Source organism: Typopeltis vanoorti, chromosome 12 (genome assembly GCF_054136105.1).
Source record: "Typopeltis vanoorti isolate ZY-2024b chromosome 12, IOZ_Tvanoo_1.0, whole genome shotgun sequence".
NCBI classification, from domain to species: Eukaryota; Metazoa; Arthropoda; class Arachnida; order Uropygi; family Thelyphonidae; genus Typopeltis; species Typopeltis vanoorti.
Genome location: NC_143560.1, coordinates 118627668 through 118653670, shown reverse-complemented (window position 1 = coordinate 118653670; position 26003 = coordinate 118627668). Strand labels below are relative to the sequence as shown.

General features: G+C 35.1%; 1 protein-coding gene across 3 annotated transcripts in view; it reads right to left on the bottom strand.

Annotated features, from left to right (window-relative positions):
- The window catches only part of LOC150101175 (oxysterol-binding protein-related protein 9), a 613809-nt gene that overhangs the window by 507195 nt on the left and 80611 nt on the right, over positions 1-26003 (bottom strand). For all 3 annotated transcript variants that reach the window (XM_090402198.1, XM_090402199.1, XM_090402200.1), the window contains exon 4: positions 25237-25322. In XM_090402198.1, the coding sequence (XP_090258324.1) occupies positions 25237-25322 (86 nt within the window). The remainder of the gene's footprint in view (positions 1-25236; positions 25323-26003) is intronic.

Below are 26003 nucleotides of genomic sequence, written 5' to 3'. Positions count from 1 at the left end.
ATACAAGTGCTAGCCTTTTCTAGGTTAAAGGCCTTGACATGAAAATGACATGAAAGCAAGTAGTATAGGGTGCAAGAGAGCTTGAGAGTATTACAAAAAAAGGAAAGAAAAGAAAGATGGACAGAAAGAGAGAGATATAAAAAAAATGCCTCAGCTCCTTTATATCATTGTGTAGCCAAAGGCTATCTTTCTTTCGTTTTTACATACAGCTGGCAAACATCATGCAAATGAATAACCAAAAGACCAACCGGAACTAAAATCTAGATACAAGTGCTAGCCTTTTCTAGGTTAAAGGCCTTGATGAAAACAGGATGAAAAATCATTAATAACAGAATAGATAACATTTTATCTTCCCCTAATGAATACATACACTGTGGATGGTCTACGCTACCTGACCAAAAATCTAGTATCCTAGAATGCTTCTTTCTAAATATAAAAATTATCAGATCAAACAATAAAATTTCCATAATGCAATATTGTAAAGCATATGTTTGTCATATTGCTGTTTTCAAAGCTATGTTTTTCCCTTTCCATAAATGATATTTTAACTCTAATTATAAATATCAAAATTCTCTTCTCATTGCTAACAGCTGGAGGAGTATTGCAAAAAAGAACCTGCTCTGTCGCAAGTACTGAAATGTCCAATGCATCATAGAGTCTGTTTTCCAAATATGCAAGTCCAGTGGGCAACTATAGAAAGCATGCTCTACTGTTTCCAATCTGTAACATATGTCACAGATGACCAAGGGAAATCACCTCCTACCATTCCAGAATCCAAGTGCCAATATGCCTCTTATAGCTTATTTAACAAAACAACATCAAAAGACTGCTAAATAACTTGGATACTAAAAAAGTCTTCTGGTCCTGATGGCCTCCCTCCAATTCTTCTCAAATATTGTACTCCTGAGCTACCAACTGCCTTACATCATCTACATAATTTATTATACATATCTGGTACTTATCCCAATGCATGGAAGCAAATTCCTTTCCTATCGTATTCCAAAAAAGGGCATTAGAAGTCTACCATTAAATTACCAATCAATTTGCTATCACCTTTGGCCTCTCCAAAATCATGGAGAAAGTAATCAATAGTGAACTCCTCCACTACTTAGAGGTCCATCAATTAATCAGCGATTATCAATATGGATTCTGCCATTCAAGATCTACAGCTAACCTAATATCTTATATCACTGACCACTGGAAACATACCATGGAAAGGTACAAAAAAACTTGTGCTGCTGTCCTCAACATTTCCAAAGCTTTTGACCATGTCAAAAGCTTTGGAATGACATCAAGGCCTACTAAACAAACTGTTATCCTTCGGTCTCCCTGCCATCCTCTGTAATTGGGTAGCCAGCTTTCTCTTTGGTCATTCTCTGTGAGTCATGGTAGTCATGGTACTTATACAACGCAGTTTAAAATTGTAATAGTCCTTTATCTTTTCATATGTTTTTGACCACGCGACTTAAAAATCAAATTTTATCTTCGTTAAATTTGTGTCTGCCTGTATCCTGCATGTAATTATATAAGTAGCAAATTTATATTAGGTGAAATACCCTTTAGCACGGATGTACCTCAATTGTTTATCGTATAAAACGTTTATTGTTGAAAATTGTCCTCGCTTCTGCCAGGAAAGTACCAGGTGATTATAAAATAACGTCAAGTGTTCAGAGCCCTCTAGCGAGTAATGTATTGGACGAAACACACCAATATTCAGTAGACGAACACAGTGGAACATGGGGATTCAATTTAACGAAAAAAAAAAAGTACCAAAGTTGCCAACAGGGGAAATTTTCGGGCTGTTTACCGAGTAAAATGCATTAATTTGCATTATCGCATTTCTTGTGAGCGATCATGCAATAAAAGAAAAGCCTGCGAGATTTCTTATCATTTGTAGACGAACTGCTTTTCAATGCCCCTTACCTTACGTGAGCATGCTTTGTTAGTCAAACTCTATTATCAGCGGAACAATAATGCCAGTGCTTGTCTTCGTGATTTTCACCGTATGAAAAATTTACGAAAAGGACCAATTAGTGTAACAAACTTATGAAAACTGATTCGGCGATTTGAAACTACTGGAACTCTAGCAGTGCAGGTAAGCAGGGGATGCAAACCAATCAATCACCAACAAGTTGAACAAGTTGCAACTGCTATTGTGGAACAGGAGATGACGAATGTGCAGGGTACCAGCAGTGCACGAGCAAGATCCCGGCAAACAGATATCGCAACACAATGGTGTGGAAAATCCTACATCAGATGTTGAAGTTTTACCTCTATAAAATCAGTCATGTTCAAGAATTGTGCCCTGGTGATGTGACCACATGAATCGACTTATCTTTGAGATTCTTAGCATGCATGGAAGTGGATGATGCATGGCAGTAGCAGATTTTATGGAGTGACGAAGTGCACTTTTATTTGAACGGTGATATTAACACAGGCAACTGTCGCATTTCGGCTGCAACTAATCCGCACATGTATCTGCAGAGCCCTATCCCCTCGCCCAAAGTCACAGTGTGGTGCGGATTTACGGCATCGTTTATCATCGGTCCATACTTTTACGAGGAAAATCGCCAAAATGGACCAGTGATCTGTTCCGCCAATGCTAACAGGTATGCCAATATGCTACAGAACTTTGTGATTCCACTACTGCAGCAAAGAGGATGTCTTGATTCGACCATCTTCATGAAAAACGGTGCACCACCTCACATCGGACTTCAGGCACAGCATGTTTTGCGACAACATTTCTCTGACAGAAGAATCATTAGTTGTGCATTTCCCATGCCATGGCCACCAAGATTGCCTGGTCTCAATCCTTGTGACTTTTGGCTGTGGGGATTTCTTAAAAGCATTGTGTATCAATGTACCCGATATTCCAACTTTGAAAGATCAAATAACGTTACACGTGAGACAAATCAATTTCGATATGTTGCGAGCCACTGTGGAAAATGTCGTGCACCGTATGCAGTTCCTGGAACATCAGAATGGTGGTCATATTGAACCTCATTTGTAATTAACAATAAATGTCATGAAATTGATGTATGCTGTCTCTCATTTGCCATTTAGTCATTCATTAGTCACACCTACTAAAACTAATTTGGAAGCGCCAAAATTTCCCCTGTTGGCGACTTTTGGTACTATTTTTTTCCCATTAAATCGAATCCCCATGTTCCACTGTGCACATCTACCGAATATTGTTGTTTCGTCCAATACATTACTCGTTAGAGGGCTCTGAACACTTGCGTTATTTTATAATCACCCGGTACATTAAAAATCATAAGTGTGTTCATCTCAAGCTGAGCACTTTATTTTCTGGTTAGTTACATACAATATGTAATGCTTGCTGTTCTGTGTAAAAAATTATTTTTATAGTAATGGCCACAAACTGCAACAAAAGGGAAAAACCAACACTGAAAACAAAATTAATTTCTCTCCAAGAAAAAAATTCAAAATCTTCGATCGGTTGAAAAATGAAGAAAAACCAGAAGTTTTTGCAGGGACTTTGAATTTAAATGAATCAACAATTCGAACAATCAAACAAAATGAACATAAAATCCAAGAAAGTGTTTATTGCTGCATCAACGATAAGTGTAAAGCGCATTGTTGGTGTACGCGATATTCTAATGGAAAAATTGTGAAATCTGTGATTTCGATAGAAGATTGCACCTCAAAAGAAAATTCTTATGGATGGAAATCTTATTAAACAAAAAGCTCTCAAAGTTTATAAACATTTATAGTGCAGACCCGGTGTTCAATGCAGATGAATCAGGGTTATATTGGAAAAAAGTGCAAAAACGCATCTATATTTCGAAAAATGAAAGATCAGCTCCTGGATTGAACGTCTCCAAAGATAGAATTACTCTACTGTTTTGTAGTAATGCATCAAGTGATTACATGACAAAACCAGTGTTTATTAACCAATCCTCAAATCCTCGTGCTATGAAAGATTCAAATATGCACTATTTTATTTTGCCTAAAACATTTATGCATTATGTGCAATGAAGTTTAAGTATAATTTGTAATTTTTATATTTTCATATTATGTATCTGTTTCATAGTTTATGTTTTCTTAACTTACATGAATTACCTGAATTAAATAAAAATATATTTTTGTTGGATATGTCATTGTTGTTTATATAATTAAAAAAAAAAACGATTTCGGAACATAACCCTACTTTTTCTATGTAATCTGAGGCTCGCATAACCTGATTTACATAACGCGGCATTTCTGTGGAACCTAACATCTGCATTATACGAGGGTTACCTGTATATACAATTCTCCAATCATGCACCCTCTTTCCTATTAGGGTATTCTAGTATCCTTGGAACCTCAGTAACTTAGTAAACAGAGTGATTGTTAGTACTCAACTGTGGAAATCTGTGGCAGAAGAGACCAGATTATGCTGTTCTTAATGGAAAGAATGTTAGGGCGAGAACAATATAGCAGTTTTACAGTTAAGCATGAAATACCGTAACATTCAGGCCACTGTGATTATGTATTCCATATAACAGGAACTGATCTACATGTGTGTGAATGATCTGTAATATTTTATGGATTTTTAAGGATGTATTGCTTAAATAATAGAATTTTAATACTGGAAGTTGTAAGCCTCCGTGTTTCTTGGATAGTTGATAAAATTCCTTTTTTAACTTCTTGGTACTGGCTAGACCAAAAAAAACTGCACAGGTTTACTAGATAACTGTTTTTTTGTAAACTCCTGCAATGTCTGTAACATTCATTATGTATAGCTGAGCAAAGAAGATTATAGCTTTAAGTGCTATTGCTTTAGAAGAAAAGTAGCCCATTTTTCAAATCTTCCAAGGTTTCACTGTGTGTTTGGGGGGGGGGGGGGGTATAAGTTCTTGAACTGGTAACATTGGACAGGTGGGGAAGAGAAGTATGATGAGAGGTTCTCCCTAAGGAAATGCTCTGAGATCTCATTTTCTAATGCCTTTCAAATTCATCTTGTCAGCAGTAGTTGGTTTTCCAACTATATTGAATTTTAACAAAATATCAAAAATGATATATATTAAAAATGACCAAAAAACAAGAAGCTAAATTAAAGTTTTCAAACAAAATGTCTGCATAAAATATTAAAAATATTCTTGTCCCAATGATGACTTATATAAAGTGGCTGAGTAAAAAAAAAAAAGTATCACCAACGAAATAAAAAAAAATGCAGATGGAAATGGATTGGACATATACTGAAAATGGACAGCAGAGAGGGATCCAAGAGTAGCTTTGACGTGGATCCCAGAAGGAAACGGGGAAAGTCTAAATCAACTTGGAAGATGAGAGAAAAAGAAAGAAGAATGGCTGGAAGGAAGAGCTGAAAATAAGCTGAAATGGTGGCTCAAGATAGAGGTATCTGGAAGAAACTGATCTCAGCCTTATGTGCCATGCAGCATGAAGGGAGGATTATAAGTAAATCATTGTGCCTCAAAGTGCCTACTACACTGTATGCATATTGATAACTGTTATCCTGGAATAGCATACAAATTGTTAACTTCCTGCCAAAAAATGCTTGAGAACAATACAAAAAAGCAAGGGACGAAGAAGAAGGCAACCATGCTTGACTGTTTTGAATTCTGATCAGGTCTAACAGGAACCCCACTTACTAGGAGGTGGTAGGTGGATTAGTATAAGCTCCTTTAAAGAGGGATAACAGCCTATTGTTGCTTCAATTTGCTGGAGGATGTGGAAGAGAAAGGATGATGGATGTTGTTAAATGATTGAGTAAAATTCTACCAAGAGTATTGCTATTGTCTGCTTTATCATGTTAACAAGGTGGTATAGATCACATAGCAGGAAATGATTAAATTCTACTGCTCAGCATGGAACTCCATATACCATGTGCTTTTGATGATGCATCTCATTCCTACTTTGAACCTGTTGTTGATAATGCAAAAAAAAAAGGATCTTGCAGTGAGTATCAGAGAGAGAAATATGCTTCCTGCTGTTGATTTCAGTAAGATCTCTTTAGATTTTGAAATAAGAACAGTATGGCTGACTCTGAATTCACTTGGTATTTAGAGAGAAAAAAAAAAATTAAAGAGTTTAACCAGAATGAGAAGAATAAAAACCCAGGCCTCACAGTAACATTCAAGCCCTAGACCATTAGGTCCTGTGGATTTTCTTGTCTGGCATACTTAATAGGCTGTAGTAACTTCATCTATTGTAATGAGTCTGTTGAGTCCATCTTGGATATGAACAAGAAAGGCATTATTGTTCCAAGAGTTGTAGTTTCTCACAGCTATTGCCTTCAAATAAATGTTCATTATTTTAATTTCCAGAGAATCTGGAGTTTGGTTAAAAAGACTGATGGGAAATCTGGTGTAAGTCTGCATGGTCTAGAACTGATCTCTGCTTATTCCATGCAGTGGAATTTAAGCGGGAATGGATTATGATCTGACACATTGATGTCAAGATATTTGATCTTGACATCAACATGCATAATTAAAAGAGATATTTTTGCGTGTCATGCTATTTTGATTCTGCATATCCTGTTTTTCCACTTCTGATATTGCCTCCTATTTTGTCTAATGTGAGATTTTCAAACAGCTCCAAATGCCAGGTGCTATGATGTGATGGGCATTAGTTAGTTATTCACATTTGAGGCCATTGGATGCCATATGGTCACTCTGGTACCTAATAGAGTTTTGGGAGTGAAGCTGTCTGTTAGATCATAGATGCCCTTTCCAAAGATTTAGTAGGACAATCACAAACATCCATGTCCCATGGTGGATTCGAATCAGCCTATTGGCTGAAGAAGAGATATGCTTCTCCTGTCAATTATATGACTGCAATTCCTGGAAGAATATTTATCTAAATGTTCCACTGGATAAACATATATATTTATAAACTTTATTACATATCCACAGTATTTCCAGACTATTGTCAAAATTTACCATTCTGCATTCCTAGGGGAGGGGGAGAACTCTAGCCTTGTTGACTTTCAAAAGAACCAAGGAGTGGGTATCTGTATGTTAAGGTTTTTTATATCTTTATAACTGCAGAAGTAGGTCTCTTAGAGAAACAATAACCTAATTAAGTATAGTTTCTGGGAAAATGCCCATGTTACTCCTCTTAAACACTATTAATATAATTATGGCTATTATAGCCTGTTTTTGTTTAGGAGTGTCCCTTATTTTAATACATTGGCTAACATTACTCAAAAAAGGGGTACATATTTTTTTAGGGCATTATGGGTGAGTATAGAAGGCAATTATGGCAGAATAAAAGAGGTGGAAAAATTCTGTAAATACCTTGTTTTTGGTTCATGATGCCTTCCAATTCCATGATCCTGCTGAAGGTTGTTTATAAAGGGGGGGAAGGAACGTGGGGTGTGTTTTGATGGGGGAAATAAGTTTGGAAACCCAAGTTATTATTATTATTAATAGTCCCGAGTTACTATTAATAATATATATATAAATACATATATTATTTTGTTAGGGCCACATTTTTTGTGGGGAGGGGGGGGGGGGGAAACGACAGGGATTACTCAAAAAAGGGGTATATATATATATTTAGGGCATTATGGGTGAGTATGGCAGGCAATTATGGCAGAATAAAAGAGGTGGAAAAATTTTGTACATACCTTGCTTTTGGTTCTATGATGCCTTCCAATTCCATGATCCTACTGAAGGTTGTTTATAAACGGGGGGAAGGAACATGGGGGTGTGTTTTGACGTGGGAAATAAGTTTGGAAACCCGGTTACTATTAATAATATATATATATATATATATATATTATTTTGTTAGGGCCGCATTTTTTGGTGGGGGATGGGAGAACCCCTGTCCCAGTTTACACATAAGGATACCCTTCCCCGTCATTTTCCCCCCACAAAAAATGTGGCCCTAACAAAATAATATATATATATATATATATATATATTATTAATAGTAACCCGTGTTTCCAAACTTATTTCCCACGTCAAAACACACCCCCATGTTCCTCCCTGCTTTATAAACAACCTTCAGCAGGATCATGGAATTGGAAGGCATCATAGAACCAAAAACAAGGTATGTACAAAATTTTTCCACCTCTTTTATTCTGCCATAATTGCCTTTTTCTATACTCACCCATAATGCTCTAAAAATATACCTCTTTTTTGAGTAATGTTAGCCAATGTATTAAAATAAGGGACACTCCTAAACAAAAACAGGCTATAATAGCAGTAATTATATTAATCAATAACCTAATATTATGGCATGGCATAAGCTTCCATATATATAGCTCCCTGTTTAACTGGATTGTAGAATCCTCATACAATTAATAGGCAACACAGAATGGAGTGAATAAGATTATTGAAGTGTAATTATCAATGAGGGGGGCAGACCCCCCCCCTTTTGAAGACCCAACACTCAGGGTAGCTCCTGAGTGTAAGTCTTCAAAAATATTTCCTATATCATTTATGTACAAATTGAACAACAATGGTCCCAGCACTGAACCTTGTGGAGTCGTTCACTGCTAGATTTTCGATAAATCTTATGAGGACTTCAATTTGATGGAGCAAATGTGTATCTTATTTCTTGTAAATTCTTTCCAGCTTTTTTTTCTTTTTCTGTTTGCTTGCTATTATTTCATTGTGACTACTGTTCTTGATTTGGAAGCAGGTTATTTTCTTTTCATACAGATGGTATTCATACTGAGAGAAATTGAATCAGTGTACTTTGTTATTTTTTCTGTAATTGCATTCTTCTTCTTATTAGCATGAGGTGGTTCCTCACAGTCGATTAATTCTTCTGAGCCTGGGGAGTCTTCATGTGAAGAAGATCCACAATCCACTCTTTCTTTACATTTTTTTATCATGTCTTTCTTTTAGATTTTGTTCCTTTTTTGAGCTCATCTTATTTTCTTCTGTTTATTCTCATTTTTTTTAATAATTCATCTTTCATTTTCAATTATCTTGCCTAAATATCAATTTCTTTTAGATGTCCTGCTTGCTTTTCTGTTTTCTTCTGTGATTTCTTCTTGTAGAAGGGTTTTATTTGTTTGCATTTGGTCTTGTTCTGTTCAGTTGTTACAATAAATTTGTTACTATTAATTGTAACTAATGATGTTTCTTCTATGATTGACAGAGAAGGTGGCTGTTGCTGTTTTGGAATATTTAAACAAATTTCTAGTTGATAGTGTCATGCATTTTTTGTAATTTTAGCAAGTATAGTTTGTTTGAAAGTGCCCTCTTTATTATACTAAGAAAAATCTTCGAGTCATAAGTAAAAAAAAATCTAGTGATATAGAAATCTATTCCACAACATTAATAAATACTGTAGGTGAGCTATAATAAAATTGTGGCCGTGATGAGGCTGAAAGTAATCTTGTAACACAGATATTAACTGTGCTACTAGTAATCTCATTAATATTTATTTAAATAATCCAATATTAGTGGGGGCCTTGTAGTGACCATTCCCATATGGGATACAAGGGTAATTTGATATGAAGTCATCTGCTATCCACATAAAAATCGTACTGTGAAATTACTTTGCATACACATGCTTGAAAAGTATAATTTACTTGCTTAGTTTAATTGAATTCAATAATTCATTTAGATTTACATAAATATCAAAAATTATGTAAATAGGAAAAAGAAACACCAATCGGAAAATTGAAATTGATAGTAAGAATCTAGAGCAGGTAGAAAACTTCACCTACCTTGGAGGAGTAATTGAGTACAATGGTGAAATTTCAAAAGATATAAACAGACGAATCAGTCAAGCATCTCAAACTTTTGGATGACTAAATAAAATATGGAAGTCAAAAGACATGAAACAAGTAACAAAAGTAAGAATCTATGAGACAATGGTCCTCCCAAAACTTCTCTATGGAAATGAATGCTGGAATCTCAAAAAAGCTGAAGAGAAAAAATTTATTAACTACTGAAATGGGTTGGCTAAGAAGATTACTTGGAGTATCTCTGGTGGATAGAACAAGAAATGAAGACATAAGGAAACAACTAAAACAAGAAATAACAATAATAGACAAAATCTAAGAAAGAAGACTGCGATGATTTGGCCATATGACCAGAATGGGAACAGAAAGATTACCAACTAAAGACCTGTATACAACAATGGAAGATAAAAGATCCAAAGGGCAGCCCAGAATTAGATGGATAGACAAAATATGAGGATCTGAAAACCAAATCACAACAAGTGACACCAAACTGGACAGAACTGTTCAGACTCTCCAGGGACAGAAAGAAGTGGAAAGAGCTCATTCAGCCTCATCATCCACATAGATGATGGAAGAGAGAAGAAGAAATATCTTAAGAGATTAAACTGACATGATTTTCTTAAAAAAATAAATAAAAGGTTCTACATACAATTTTGACTTCTCTATGATGAAAACATAACTAGTGTCCTGCTGCTCCTATTTTAGGGCCTTGGGTGTCGGGATGGATGGACTTGCTAGAATGTAGCATCATTATCTTGCAAATTTTCAAGAGCTTTTAGCAAATGTATTTGTTCAGGATGTGGTATATGTCAGTTTTACATATAATTCAATGAATAGCCTCTGGCTCTTCCTCACAAATCTACATTTGTGTAATAGTAGTATTTTTTTCACTTCACTTGGTGAAAGATTTCTATGACAATGGCCTATTAGACATGGCTTCCCATATGTATTAAAAATTCTTTTTGTTGATGTTCTTTCCTTCAGGCAACAAAGTAATGTTTTTTGAATTACTACAAGATGATAGTTTGCATTTTTATTTGCAATGTGTGTGTGTGTTTCCACAGAAACACATACACAAGCACACTCGAACACACACAAGGTTGTTTAACCCAGCATATTAGTGCCATGGATGGATAAAAATGTTGATGAAAGAAGAAACATGTTAACATCAGATTTGAAGATCCAGTCTGTGCTCTTTTAAGAAATACAACAGAGGTTGTTCAACAAAGGACAGCTGAAGAAGTAATGAATGAAGAGGAGTGTTGAAAAAGAGAGCACTGAATAATCAGTGAACATAGCTTAACAAATTCAGAGGAACATAGGAGAATTACTGGTGCTAATTCTGATGAAAGGTGCAATATTTTGTAAAGACTTTTAGATGATATGTAGGAGTCCACTAATGTGCTTACTGGAAGTGCCTTACAAAAGTTATGTTTTGTTTCTAGAGCAGGGTTTCTCACTTACTGGCCCTTGGCCTGCACACAGTATTAATACATTATTAATGTATTAATAAAAAATATCCTTTTTTTTTTGTTTGTTTGTTTTGAATGTGAATACCACTCACACAGCCTTTTGAAAACCATAATGAAACCTTGGAAACTCAGTTGCAAACTCTGAAGAACACACTAACTGATTCATTAAGTAGTCATGTAGAACTGTTGCAAAGATAGAAAAATCTAAACTTTGGGAGGGCTTAAAAAGAGGCAGTCCTGGAAAAGAAGAAAGGTGTAACAAATGTTCCTGTCAACTAAATCAGCAGATGACCTGGAATAATAAAAGAAAAATGTAAGAACCCTAAGTGTAAAAGTAGCTTAATAAAAGTCATGGAACAACTTTGTTAAGAACAAATATTGTGAAGGTGGCAAAATGTTAATGTTCTGGTGGCTATTGCAAAAAGCTTAGAAATGGAGGAAAGTGTACTGTAAAAGGAATCAGAAATGATTAAAGTGACATGAAAACTGAAGATATAGATATTCTATAACGTCAGAGGAGTAATTACTTTGAAAAATTGTTAAATGAAACAAGTGGCGTTAAAATGGTGATAGAAAGCAATCAAGAGGAATGCAATCAGGTGTATATATCTTGAGAAAAAATCCATTAGAATACTGAAATGTAGAAAAGCAGCTGAAATAACTGACATATCTGACCAGAAATATGAAAGTATATTCCAGTGGATTCACTGAGTAATTCAGAAGACATGGTAAGAAGGTCAAATTCTCTTTGTTTCGAATAGAGTTCTCCTGGTTTTTCCATGATTTCTATGATGGACATGGTTTCTCTATGGCTACAGGTAACAAAGATGCCAACTTTCTCTATACTGAGCCAATCTCCTCCATTTCCCTCCTATTGACTTTAATATAGGATCCTTCCATCCCCTAGGTGGTCTATTACATTTTCTTTTTATGTGTCTGGGTTACCAGTTTGTTGTTCTTGAAGTCCATCTATTGCCTTTCGTAGGTGCTATATGTCCTGCCCACCTTTTTTGTTGTTATAGGTGGCTTCTAGCATATCTTTGAATTCTGATTTTTTTTTTCCCTTATTTCAGTGTGTCTTATATGATCTTTCTTGTTTATGTTACAGACTCTTCTTTGTATTTCCCTTTGGGTTGTTCTTAGCCTTGGTTCTTCCTTTTTTGTTGTGTTCCATATCTTGCTGCCATAGATCATTGCTGATAGAATAATACTGTTAAAAAGGTTTGATCTTATTTTGATATATATATATATATATATATATATATTGTGATAGTGTCTTTTATCTGGTTAAAAGCTTACTGAGCAGCCTGTTTAAGTCTATTTATTTCATCTGATACATCACTGTTCCATTTTGATTGCTTGTCCTAAATAAATGTAGTTCTCCATTCTATCTATGACTTTCTTTTGCAATCTGATATGTTGGTCATGACAGTACAGTAGTCTCCCCTTATCCGCAAGGGATACATTCCAAGACACCATGCAGATACCTTAAACCCTAGATAGTACCAAATCCTATATATATACAATATTCCTATACATACATACATACCTATGATAAAGTTTAATTTATAAATTAGGCACAGTAAGATATTAACAAAAATAAACTAATAATAAAATAGAACAATTATAACAACATACTGTAATAAAAGATCTGAATGTAAATGGAATCTTAGCAACCACAGCATACATTAATTATTATTATTATTATTATTTATTACGTTATGAAATTGAGAACTTTCAGCTTTTTCCTTTAAAGGAAGCACTTTACAGCTTCTCTTTGACATATCCGAACTGCCAGCATCGCTACTCTTGCGCATTGGGGCAATTATTAAGTAAAATAAGGATTACTTATATGAACACAAGAACTGCGATAACGGTCTGATAAGTGAGAACTACTCAAAACAGCGCACAATTTAAAACTTATGAATTGTCTATTACTAAAAGAAAGAGCCATGCAGCTTCATTTCGGCAATGTAAAATTACATAGGCAAAGTGAATATTAGATTCAACATTATTTCCAAGCCAAATGTTTGTAGAAACTATGAAAGTTTCGAAAGTTGACCTGAGAGCTTACAAGAATACAACTCACGGCAAACCTGAGTTGCCTTAGCTTGCACTACTTGACTTAAGTAGCTAAGGCAACTCGGGGATGCTGAGGATTGTATTCTCATAAGCTCTCAGGTCAAGATACAAAACTTTCATCGTTTCTACAAACATTCAGCTTTGAAATAATGTTGGATCTAATATCCACTTTGCTGATGTAATTATAAATGTTTTATTTACAATTAATATTTTCAGACCGGTGTTGACTGCGGATAACTGAAAAACCTCAGATAGCTAACCCATGGATAAGGGGGACTACAGTATTCACTTTTCATCCACTTTGTCTTGTCAGGGTGGATTTGTAATTTTGCGATTCTACAGTGCAAGTCTATTGCATTCAATATTATTTCTAGTTCAGACAGATATAGCACTCTCCTAACCTGTATAAAAAGGAAAATAAAACTGAATGCAACTTCCAGCGGAATTTTTCTATCAAGCATTTTAGGTTAGATTTATACACGTTTGAAAAGCTCACAAAACTCTGGAAGAGAAACTTGAGGAAAGACAGGCTGGGTTCAGGCCAAATAGTGGTTATTATGATCAGATTTTCACTTTATAGCCAGTCCCAAGTCCAGATGAGAAAGGAGAAGGGTTGTGCTTGTGGCTAGCAACCACAATACATAAAAAATTTCCCATTACAGAAATCTCGAGTATTGAAAGAAATCTGACACAGCTGTAGAATCATCAGAGGAAATGATGCAGGTTGGTGAAAGTTGTCTAACAGAAGCTAACAGGAGCAAGGCTGTCGGAAAGGATATCTTCATACCCAACTCTGCAACCAAAACTGGATGCTAGAACATCGGGACAATGTATCACAATGTAGTGAGTGTATTGGGACACGGAAACTAAAATTGAACAGGTACAATGTTGCAGGAATGGCCTCATGTGGGGATAGTGGCTTGAGAAATGATGATGTGTACACTATATTACAGGGCAGGTGGAGTATGAAGGAAGTAATAATGGCTATAAGAATACTGGCAATCCACTGGTTCTTCTGTATACAAATACTAGCAGCATTAGAAATAAAGGGAATGAGTTATGAGTTGTGGTATGACAGACTTTATGTTGACTAGTGTTGATCTTCCATGATGAATCTTGTGACTCCGTATAGGTTGGGAAAATAATAATGTATGAATCTGGGAAAGCATATCAAATAGCAAAGTAGATAGACAGGTAGATGCAAAATACAAATATTAGGATTAAGTGAAACCAGATAGAAAGGAACCAGTGAGATCAGACTAGCATCAACCAAAGATGGCATATATTCTGAAAACCTTGAGGATGAAGAACAGCATGAGGTGTCACTCTGATGATGACAGTGGAGGCAAGAAAGGCACTACTGGAATGGAATCCAGTATCAGAAAGAATAATAAAGGCTATGCTTAATACCAAATATAAAAATTTTACTATAATAACCATCTATGCCTCTACAAACAGTGCTGACTGGGAAGAAACTGAAGATTTTATGACCTACTACAGAGAAAGTTAGACAAAAGTAGCAAAAGAGATATGATCTTACTTCTGGAAGATGCAAATGGAAAGGTGGGCAAAGACAACAATAGATATGAAATAGTGATGGGAAAAGAAGGACTAGGAGATGAAAGTGAAAATGGAATATGATTCAAGGACTTGACTTCCACCTATTTAACAACTTAATCATAAGAGGTACAATACGCATAAGCTAAACAAACCTCAATTCACCAGATGAAAAGAGTAAAAAACAAACGTACTTGCGGTGGCAAAGATAAAAATTAAATTAGCAAAGATATTTAAATCAAAGAACAAAAGAAACATGTATAATATAAATAAACTGAGAAATAAGGATACTACAGAAAACTCTGATTGTATGACCAAAAGTAAATATGAAACAATAATACAAATGAAGGAAGAAATGAAGATATAGAAGAAAAATGACAAAATATAAAACAATTATACAATGAAAGAGAGGTCAGAAACAATGGATAACATATAAAACTCCTCTAAAATGAAGAAAGAAAAGAAATTACAAAAAAATTACTCGAAAATCAAAATAAAGAAGAGAAAAAGGAGATCGATAAAATACAAAGAGACGAGTAAAGAAAAGATAAAAAAAATTCATTGAAGATCTCTGTAAGGAGGCTGAATAGGTGGCAGCAAACTTTGATTCCAAGAAAATTTTTGAAATAACAAGGAAAATAACCAGAAAAAATATAAAAGAAAGACTAACAAGAGACAAATGAGGAAATATACTGATGATTGAAAAGAGCACAGAAAAGAGATGGACAGAACACTTTCAATAAATACCAAACAGTGAAACCCCAGAAAATACTGAAATGGAAACAAATATAAATAGAAGAGAGATAACAAAAGCAGAAATAACTAAAGCAATAAAGAAACTCAGAAATGGCAATGTTGCAGGGACACACAATTTACAAGCAGAAAAACTTAAAGAAGACATACATATATCTACAGATACTGTATACCTTTCTAAATGAAATATGAATAAAGAAAGAATGTCCAGAATACAGGAATTCAGGATTATTGTTAAAATTTCCAAAGAAAATGGATACAACAAAATGCACAATACTGGAGAGGAATATCTCTTCTGAGCACAGTTAGTAAAATTGTCACTAGAACAATATTAGAAAGAATGAAACATGAACTCAAAATGTAAACTGAAGAAAGAACAAGCAGCCTTCAGACCTAATAAATCATTCATAGACCAAAGCATTTGACAGCATAAAGAGAAGTAACTTGGAAATTAAAGAAATATTAATATTATTATTACCACCCCAAGACCTCATGGAGTCAAAGACTCATCTCGGAGGTCCTTTTATCACACACACAGCTCATCATACCATGTTTTAAACACATTCAAACTCTTTGCAGACAAGACATTCTCAGGCAAGGCATTCCAATCATTCACAACTCTGCACGAAAAAAAACCTGCTTCTCACTCCCCTACTCACACCCTCTTTATACAGTTTCCAGGGATGACCTCTGGTTCTCCCCTGATCTCCCACTATTCTCTGTAAAACTTCTCCAGCATTGATCCTATAACAACCCCTTACCAACTTGTAGGTCTCTATCATATCCCCTCTTCCTCCTGTCCACCAGACACTGCAAATTACATCTTCTCAATCTTTCCTCATACTTGACATTCCACAGGTCAGAAACTACCTTAGTCAGTCTCCTTTGGACCCGTTCCAACATCTCTTCATCCTTCTGAAAACCCGGTGACCAAATCTGGGCACAATAGTCCATGTGTGGCCTAATCAAAGCCTTATACAACGGAACAAGAATCTCCCTACTTCTACACGTCAGTGTCAGTGCATCATTCCCAGAAGTCTTTATGTTGTCTTCACAATTTTGGCGATGTGTCCCCTAAATTTTAGATCCTTATCCACTATCACCCCCAGATCTCTTATTCCCTCTACCTCCAACAATATATTCTCACCAAACATATATTCTGCATCTCATCTTTGTTTTCCAAATTTTAAAACCTTACATTTTGTAACATTGAACTCACATCCCCATTTCAGTGCCCAATCACTCAATCTATTTAAGTCTTCCTGCAAGGCCACATCTTCACTACACTTCATGGTTCGTCCCAACTTTGCATCATCATCTGCAAACAACTGAATATCTCCATCCAAATCTTCCCCTATATCATTAATATACAAGTTAAACAGCAATGGACCTAAAACAGACCCCTGAGGCACTTCATTAGTGACTTTCCTTTTCCTGGATATCGCTCCCACATACACAACTTGTTGATACCTATCAGATAGCCAGTCTCCAATCCAACGCACAAATCTAATATCCAACCCCATCTGCTCTAGTTTGACTGTCAACTTATCATGAGGTACTCTATCCAAAGCCTTTGCGAAATCCAAGTATATTACTGTGTATCCTTTTCCTCTGTCCAAGGAAGTATTCACTTTATTGTAATAAGTAAGTAGATTACTAATTAAAGAAATATGATGGCATATTTCACTAATATAGGTGAAAGCAATGTGCAATTATAAAATCAAGATAATATGCAATGGGAATTTAGCTAAAGAAATAAAAACAAGAAGTGTAAGGCAAGTGTGCACACTCTCCCCTACAATCTTCTCAATCGTAATAGACTAAGTGATGAGAAATACAATAGATGAAAGCATATGCAAATAAGAATGGACAAGTAAATTATCTGGATTTTGCCGATGACATATATTTGCTAATTCAAAAGCACCAACATGTGCAAAGGAAAATATATAATTTAAATGTGGAAACCTTTAAGTGTGGCTTAAAAATAAACCAAGAGTATTGGAAGATACTCTTGGTTTATTTTTAAGCCAAGCAAAAACTAACGCTAAAAATTATTTAAGAACCACTAGAACAGATAGACATTTTTTGTCTAGGATCAGTGGTAAGCACTGTAGGAGATACAGAAGAAAACATAAAAAACAGAATACAGAAAAACCCAAATTGCTTTCAATACAATGAAAAATGTGGATAAGTAAAGAAATAAATCTCAAGACAAAAATAAGACTTTACAAATGTAAAGAATATTCTATTATACATGGATCTGAAACCCAGAAACTAACTAAAAAGAATTTAAATAAACTGCAGATTTAAATAAATAAATGTCTTAGCAAGATAATCAGAATATACTGGCCAAATAGAGTTTCAAACAAGACATCACGAAACAAAACAAATCAATCCAACATGAAAATATAAATAACAAAAAGAAAATGGAAGGCCACACAATCGGAAACTCAGACAAGGATATAGTATAAGACAGTCATGGAATGGAACACACAGGGAAGAAGAAGGGGCACTGCAAGATGACCTGGAGAAGAGTAACTGAAGAGGAGATGAAATAACTGGGAAAATGTTGGAATGAGATTAAGAAAGAAGAAATGACTGAGGCCCTATGGTGGATTTTTGGGGAGTAAAGATAAGTAAGTAAGCATGTGGCATACAATGTTCTTTTAACCATTAACATGGAACAATATAGTTTTGCACTTTGCATACCAAAAAATATGACTATCCATTCAAGATAACTCTGACACAGGAGTTGCACCAGCAGGACTTTGAAATTCGATTAACATTTGCTTTAACATTCCTTGCTTGAGTGGAGTTGGAGGATGCATGGACGTAGATAATTTTATGGGGCTCACTTCACCTGAATGGAGCTGTGAATACCTACAACTACCTGGTATAGGGTTTGAAAAACCTGCATACAATTCAACAAATTCCTTTGCATTCACCCAAAGTTACTATCTGGTGCAAGTTTACATCTTCATTTATCATTGGACCATTCTTCTTTGAGGACATTTGCCAGTTGGATCCCATGACCTGCTCAGTTACAGCCGAGAGGTATTGCGACATGAGAAAACAATTGTGTTGTGCTACAGCACACCTGTGCATGGATTCAGTCATTTTCATGCAGGATGGAGACCTGGTACACATCAGTTGATCCATACAGGAGGTTCTTTGAGAATATCTCATAGTCAGAGTGATCAGCTATATGTTTCCCACTGCATGGCTGCTTTGTTCACCCAATCTCATCCCCTGTGACTTCTGGTTCTGGGGATTTCTCAAAGACAGGGTTTATTGGGATCATCCTGATAACTTGTTAGTGCTGAAAGACAGCATAATGCAGCATGAGTGCAACATCAGTCCTGACTAGATGCATTCTGCCATTGAACACACTGTGTAAGGGAAGCAATTTGAGGCATTCCTGGAAGGACCACACATTGAACTTTACTGCCCTTGATGCATAATGGAAGTGAATAAAAATGTGATATGCTTTTGTCACTTTTCTCCTTTTTACACATACACACACAGAAAAATTACTACATCTACATTTGGAACATCATACAGTATCCCTAGCGGTGAATTTTCAAACTACTTTTTTTCTCCTGAGCTATCACTTCTGCATGATGCACAATGTATTCCTGCAAGTTAATCTGTTCATTAACGATATAGGGAAGGATCTAAGTGGAACAGTTCATTTGTTTGCTGATGATGCAAAGTTGGGTAGGGCGATAGTGAATGCAGAAGATGTCAAAGTCTTGCAGGATGACTTAGACAGATTGAAGTTCTGGGCTAAGGAGAATGGATGTCAATTTAATGTGACAAAATGTAAGGTTATGCATTCTGGGGTGAAAAGATTGGCAGCAGTATACCACATTGGTGGAACTGCACTCCAAGAGATTGATGAGGCCAGGGACTTGGGAGTGTTGGTGGATAGGGAGATGAAGTTTAGGGGGTACATTGCAAAAGTAGCTAAATCAGCTCATCAACTCACTTGGTTGTTGAAAAATACCTTGACGAGCAGAGACAAGCAAGTTATTGTACCTCTGTACCGAGCCCTGATAAGACCTCATCTCGACTACTGTGCCCAGATTTGGTCACCTTAGTTCCTTCTTGATGGGGAGGAGGTGGAGAGGATCCAGAGGCGAGTGACTAAGATGATAGCAGGTCTATGGAATGAACCATATGAGAACAGGTTGAAGATTTGTAGGTTGCAGAAACTAGTTGATAGGCGGAAAAGGGGAGATATGATTGAGACATTCAAATTGCTAAAAGGATTCTATATGAATATGATTTTTGGAGATGCATGTCCTGATCTCAAAAATATCCTCTGATATTTTTGAGATCAGGACTGGTGGTGGGAGAACTAGGGGACACCTATGGAAGCTGGGCAAGAGTGTGGTTAGCAGGGGTGTTAGAGCTGGGTTCTTTACTTTTAGAGTGGTAAATGAGTGGAATAAGCTGCCAGAGTCTGTTGTGGGTGCGATGACAGTGAGCGAGTTCAAGGCAAGGTATGATAGATACTGTGAGAATATCGAATAGTTGTGTGGACATGATGTTTAGGGCCTCCCTCGATGAGTCTAAGGACTCCCTGGAGTAGCCTGAAATAATAATAATAAACGTTTCACAGCATCTGGATCACTGTGTGATGCTCCACAGGGTCTTAAACAGGGATACTTAATTTTGATCACCCTGTACATGATGTATTGTTATGTACTAAAAGTTATTTTATCTACATATTCTAATATTTGAAGATACCATTAAATAAAACTGATATACTTTGTAAAGCAGAAATCCTGAAGGAAAATAATAAATAACACTGCTTCAGCTATTTCCTTTCTCACATTTTTAATATAACTTGATACCATACCAGTAAGCTCAGATACAGCAGAAGAATAAATAGGGCATGCATCTCCAAAAATCATATTCAACAGAGTTGATGTTTTTGCATTTAGTTAGGCAAATTGTCTTTCGGATTTAGTCTTTGAAGTTCATTATTCAAAGTTATGAAAACTGGTTAAATTTCAAGAAAGAAAAAAATGTAAATAAGAATTATCAATGTGGACATAAACTCTTGGATTAGCAGATTTATGCACAACCATCAACATAAAGGTCTTGACTAGAGAAGCACATTATCATTTACTTGTATCTCAATACAGATCATCCTTTCTTATTAGAAGAAAAAAGTTCATCCTTGACCTAAACAAGCAATCTCTCTTGCCAAATTTTTGTGTATGGCAAATATAACTACCATTCAGTTTTATTATCTCATGCTTTCATCATCATCATGAACCATGGGCTCACTGCCCATTGATGTCTGATGCCTGTTTCACTATCTTCTTCCACCTTTCTTTGTCCAGTGCACAGTGTCACAGTTTTTGTACACCCATTCCACACCAGTCTTTTATATCGTCTATCCATTCTCTGTATGGTCTACCTCTTCTGTTTAAACCATCCAAAATACCAAACATAAATGTCTTTATCTTCCGGTCCTCACTCATTCTACAAATGTGTCCAAATAATTGCAGCTTCCGTTTTATAATCTTCTGCATTAGATTCTGTTTTGGTTGTATCTTCTGATAGAGCTCTTCATTGGTGATTTTCTGTACCCATCCTATTCTTAGAATATTCCTGTAACAAGTTCTTTCAAATGCCAAAATTCTTTTTCTTGATTCCTTATTTATTACCCACGTTTCAGATCCGTACAGTACACCGCTGAAGATGCATGTTTCCAATACTCTTAGGTTTGTCTGCAGACTGATCACTTTACTTTTCCAGATGTTATCCATGGCCTTCAGATTTGTTCTTCCCTTTGCAATCCTGATCTTTATTTCTGTTTTATAGTCCAAGTCATATGTCAGTTTACTTCCCAAATATGTGAATTGTTCTACATTTTCTATATCAGTTCCATCCACTTGTATTTTTTGTTTCATGTTCTTCTCACCAAATACCATTGTCTTTGTTTTTTCAAAGTTCATAACAAGTCCAAATCTCTTCCCTTCCTCATTTAACAGTTTCAGTGTTTTTTGTAGTTCTCTTTCGTCTTCTTCAATAATAACAATGTCATCTGCAAATCTCAGATTGTCAATTCTCATTCCATGTACAGATATTCCTTTGGCATCGTCTTTCATTTTTATCCATTGCTCTTTCTAAATGTGCGATGAAAATGTTTAGTGATATTGGGTCTCCCTGTCTAGTACCTCTGTTTGTTTTAAACCATTTTCCCCAAATCATCACCTATTCTAACTGCTGCAACTGCATTGTGATAAACATCTTTAAATATAGCTATTAGTTTTTTTATAAATTCCATAGGATTCCAGAACTGCTAATGTCACTTTCTGGTCAATACTGTCAAATGCTTTCTGAAAATCAACAAAGTAAGTATATATGTTTTTGTTTTTTCTCCTAGCTTTCTCTGCTATTAACCTCATTGTCAAAATCTGTTGAATTGTAGTTCTATCCTTCCTAAATCCTGCTTGCTCATCTGCAAGGTATGCTTCCAATTGTGTTCTCAATCTTTCTGTCAATATGATCATCATCACTTTACCAAGAAGGTGACTTATCAAGGCAATTGTTCTATAATTTTTATATTCTAGTTTATTTCCTTTCTTGTATAATGTTACTAATATTGCTTTCACCCACTCCTCTGGCATTTTCCCTTCTTTTCATACCATATTACATAGTTGGTGCATTTCTGTAACCATACTTTCACCACCATATTTAATCATTTCTCCAGTAATGTTATTGTTACCAGAACTCTTGTTGTGTTTTAGCCATCCTATTGCTTTTTCTACCTCTCCTCTTAAAATGTCCATATCATGCTCATTACCTGTGGTGATATCTGCTTCAATTCTTCAGTCAGTTTCCCAACACTATCTGAATCTAGTTTTTCTTCATATAACTCACTATAGTATCTTGTCCACAGCTGTACAATTTTTTCTTTATTCATCAATACTTTGCCTTTTTCATCTTTAATTGTGGTCTGTTTCGGTTGCCATGCTTATCTCATGTTATCTCATGCTTTGCTTGCTGTTTAAATATATTTACACTTAGAATGCATCTCTCCTTTTTTCTTTTTCTTTTTTAATCAGTAGCTGATAACATTTGCACTGACACCACATTCATATATTCAGAAAATATCAATATAGCAATGGATAGTTAAATTAATTCATAAACATGAGTTTATAAGGCTCCTGTCTAATTTTTCAGATGTATCAATATGCTTCTAAATGTAGACATACATTTAGAAGTCCCAGAATTAGCTATCTATCAAATCGGACAAATCTATTAAAAACTAACTTAATTTCATGTTTACTACCTAATTATGATACAAAAAAGATAGATTTATATATCATGTCAAATCTTTATTGAGAACTTTCAACATATGCTCTGTCTGTATCCCTGAAATTTTCAAATCTATCCTTAGCGTTGCGAAACACATTTTGAAGCATTTCAGGAGTTATGTCCTGCACTGCCAACTGAATGCATTCTTCAAGTTCATCTAAACTATTGATCTTTTGGCAATAAATCTTTGTTTTTATAAAACCCGATGCAAAGAAATCCAGGGGTATTGAATCCAGAGAATGTGGAGGCCAAGGTCCTCCATGTCCAATCCACCGATTCGGAAAGCATCTGTTGAGGTATTCTTGGACAATTAGTGCATAATGATATGCTGCTCCATCTTGTTGAAACACAATTATCAAGAATGCCATCATCAAGAAGCTATGGTTCGAGAAACTGCTGAAGCATATTCAAGATAGACAGTACCTGTTACAAATGCTTCCCGAAAGAAGAATGGGCCATAAATTTTGGATTTAGTCATTCCAAGCCACATGCGTCTCTTTGCCATTTTATGACTTCAGATGGTTTTTCATTGGACCAGATACAACAATTGTGTCGATTGACTTCACCACACGTGTGGAAAGTCACCTCATCACTGAATAAAATGTTATCCAATAAACCTCCATTTTCGATCTGATCCAAAAATTCTGCAAAACTTGCTGCTCAATTTGGATAATCCTCTTCATTTAGGGCATGCAGCACCTGAATATGATAAGCCTTTTTCATCACTGTCGAGCAGAAGATTCTATGAACTGCTGTCTTGGATATGTTAGTAGGGTTAGGATTCTGAAAGGAGATGAAAATAAAATTATGAAATAATTTAGAAATTTTTACCTTTCTTCTTCTTCCTTTCCAGGGTTATAGGCCAAATGGCCTGTTCCAGACCCAATTCCATCTTTTTAAGGGTCTTCCTCTGCATCAAGTACCTTTTGGGTGGTAATTTAGAATTTGTTTAGGTATTCTGCTTCTATTCATTCTTAGTATGTGTTCTTTCCATTTTTCTCTATAGCAAATAACTGTTTCATTTAGGGAGGTTGTAATTCCAAGTTTTTTTCTGATTTCGCTGCTTTTCATTTTGTCCATTATTGTGACTCCTTCAGTTCTGCGTAGAAATTTCATTTCGGATGATTCAATTCTTCTTTCATCTGCTTTTTTTATTGTCCATATCTCACTGCCATAAAGTAAGGTTGGTTTAGCTACTGTATTGTAGATTCTTATTCGTGTGTGCTTTTGTACATAATTGGTTTTAAAATTTTTATTTATAATGCCTGTTACTTTTAAAAAGTTTGATATCTTTGGTTCTATATCAGCTTCATTTTCATATGACATTGTGCAACCTAAATATTTGAATGTATTTACTTGCTCTATCTATTATTTTGTTGTTTATTACTATTTTGCTTCTTATTGGATTAGCACCTTTGAAGGCCATGACTTTTGTTTTATTGGTTGATATTTCCATACCATATGTTTTTATCAGATTATTTAGACTCCATAATAATTTTTGTAGTTCATCTTCATTATTTCCAAGGATTATTTGGTCATCAGCAAAAAGAAGAGTAGCTAATCTGGTGTTACGGTTTATCTTGAATCCTCCTTCATTAGTTATCTTCCATTCTTTTATGATTTTATCTATGTATATATTAAATAAAATTGGTGAAAGAGGGCAACCCTGAAGTACTCCTTGATTTATTGGTTTCCAGCTTGATGTTGAATTATTGTACTTCTCAGATATTTTATCTTGATATATATTATATAAGGCTCTAAAGAATTGGTTCGGTATTTCATATTCTTCTAGGATTTCCCATAGTTTTTCTCTGATAATTTTATCAAATGCTTTGGTGTAATCTATAAAAGCTGTGTGTGTTTCTATGTTCATTTCTCTGTGTATTTCAATTAATAATTTTAACATAAATGCAGAGTCTATGCAAGACCTGCCTTTTCTGAATCCATTTTGTTCTTCTATTAATTTTGGGTCTACTATACGTAACTTCTATTTTTACCTTTATAACACATATTAAACATGATAAAGTTATCCACTTGTTCCTGTATATTTATTTAGCAAAACTTTATTTTATTATTATAATTATTTATATTTTTAGCTGCTCGCACCCATGCCAGATTTCAAGAGCTCTCCAAATTCAAGGCATAATACAACTAGAAATTCTTTTGATTTAGTTCAACTTAACAAATGATAATAAAAAAAAAAAAGAAAATAACAGTTGGGACTAATCCATGAACTACCAAACACATCCAAAAACATTAAGTTAATTAATTCAAGTTTATAAAACTGAAACATGCACTTCTGGTATCTCACATATCAGAAGTAACAAACATTTTATACTGAAACAAAAACATTGTCAAACTAACCTTTTGGTAAGATAGCGTGTGTGTATGCCTTAATATTGTATCTTCTAAGGAAGTTATCCACTTATTCCTTTCTTCTGCATCCCGTGCTAATAAGTAAATTACAACTATATCACCTTAAAGTATTAAATATAAATGCTTTACATACAATACCAACAAAAATGCATTAAAGATGAAAGGTTTTCTAGCTTTCACCTGGCAGGGTGAGTCTCAAAGGAATGGAAGGTGGAAAAATTGTTTGAATTCACAAGGAGGAAGAGGGGGAATAAGACTGTGGCTGCAAATTATAGGCCAATCTATGTCTGGAGTTGTATTACAGAAGTTGATGACTAGGATTCAGAAATGGGTTAATAATAGCAGTATTCTTTATGATAGTCAGCATGGGTCTGTTAGGGAGATGTCAGACTTTAGCAAACTGCTTATGTATTACAACAATGTGACAAATTCACTGGATGAAGGAGATGCTTATACAGTGGTATACTTGGATTTTTCAAAGGCAACATGACAAACTGGTAGCTAAATAGAAACAGATGAGATTAGATAACAGACTTGTGAGTTTGGTAGCTGATTGGCTGCCAGATAGTTATCAGCAGGTTGTGTATGGAGTGGTATCCCAAAAGAGGAAGGTCACTAGTGGAGTGCATAGGAATTTGTTTGGGGAACATTATTGTTTAATCAGTAGCTGATTAAACAATATTATTAGCATATATTGTATGTTAATAATATTGGGATTGGCTTATCTGAAATTGTGCAGTTGTTTGCCAATGATG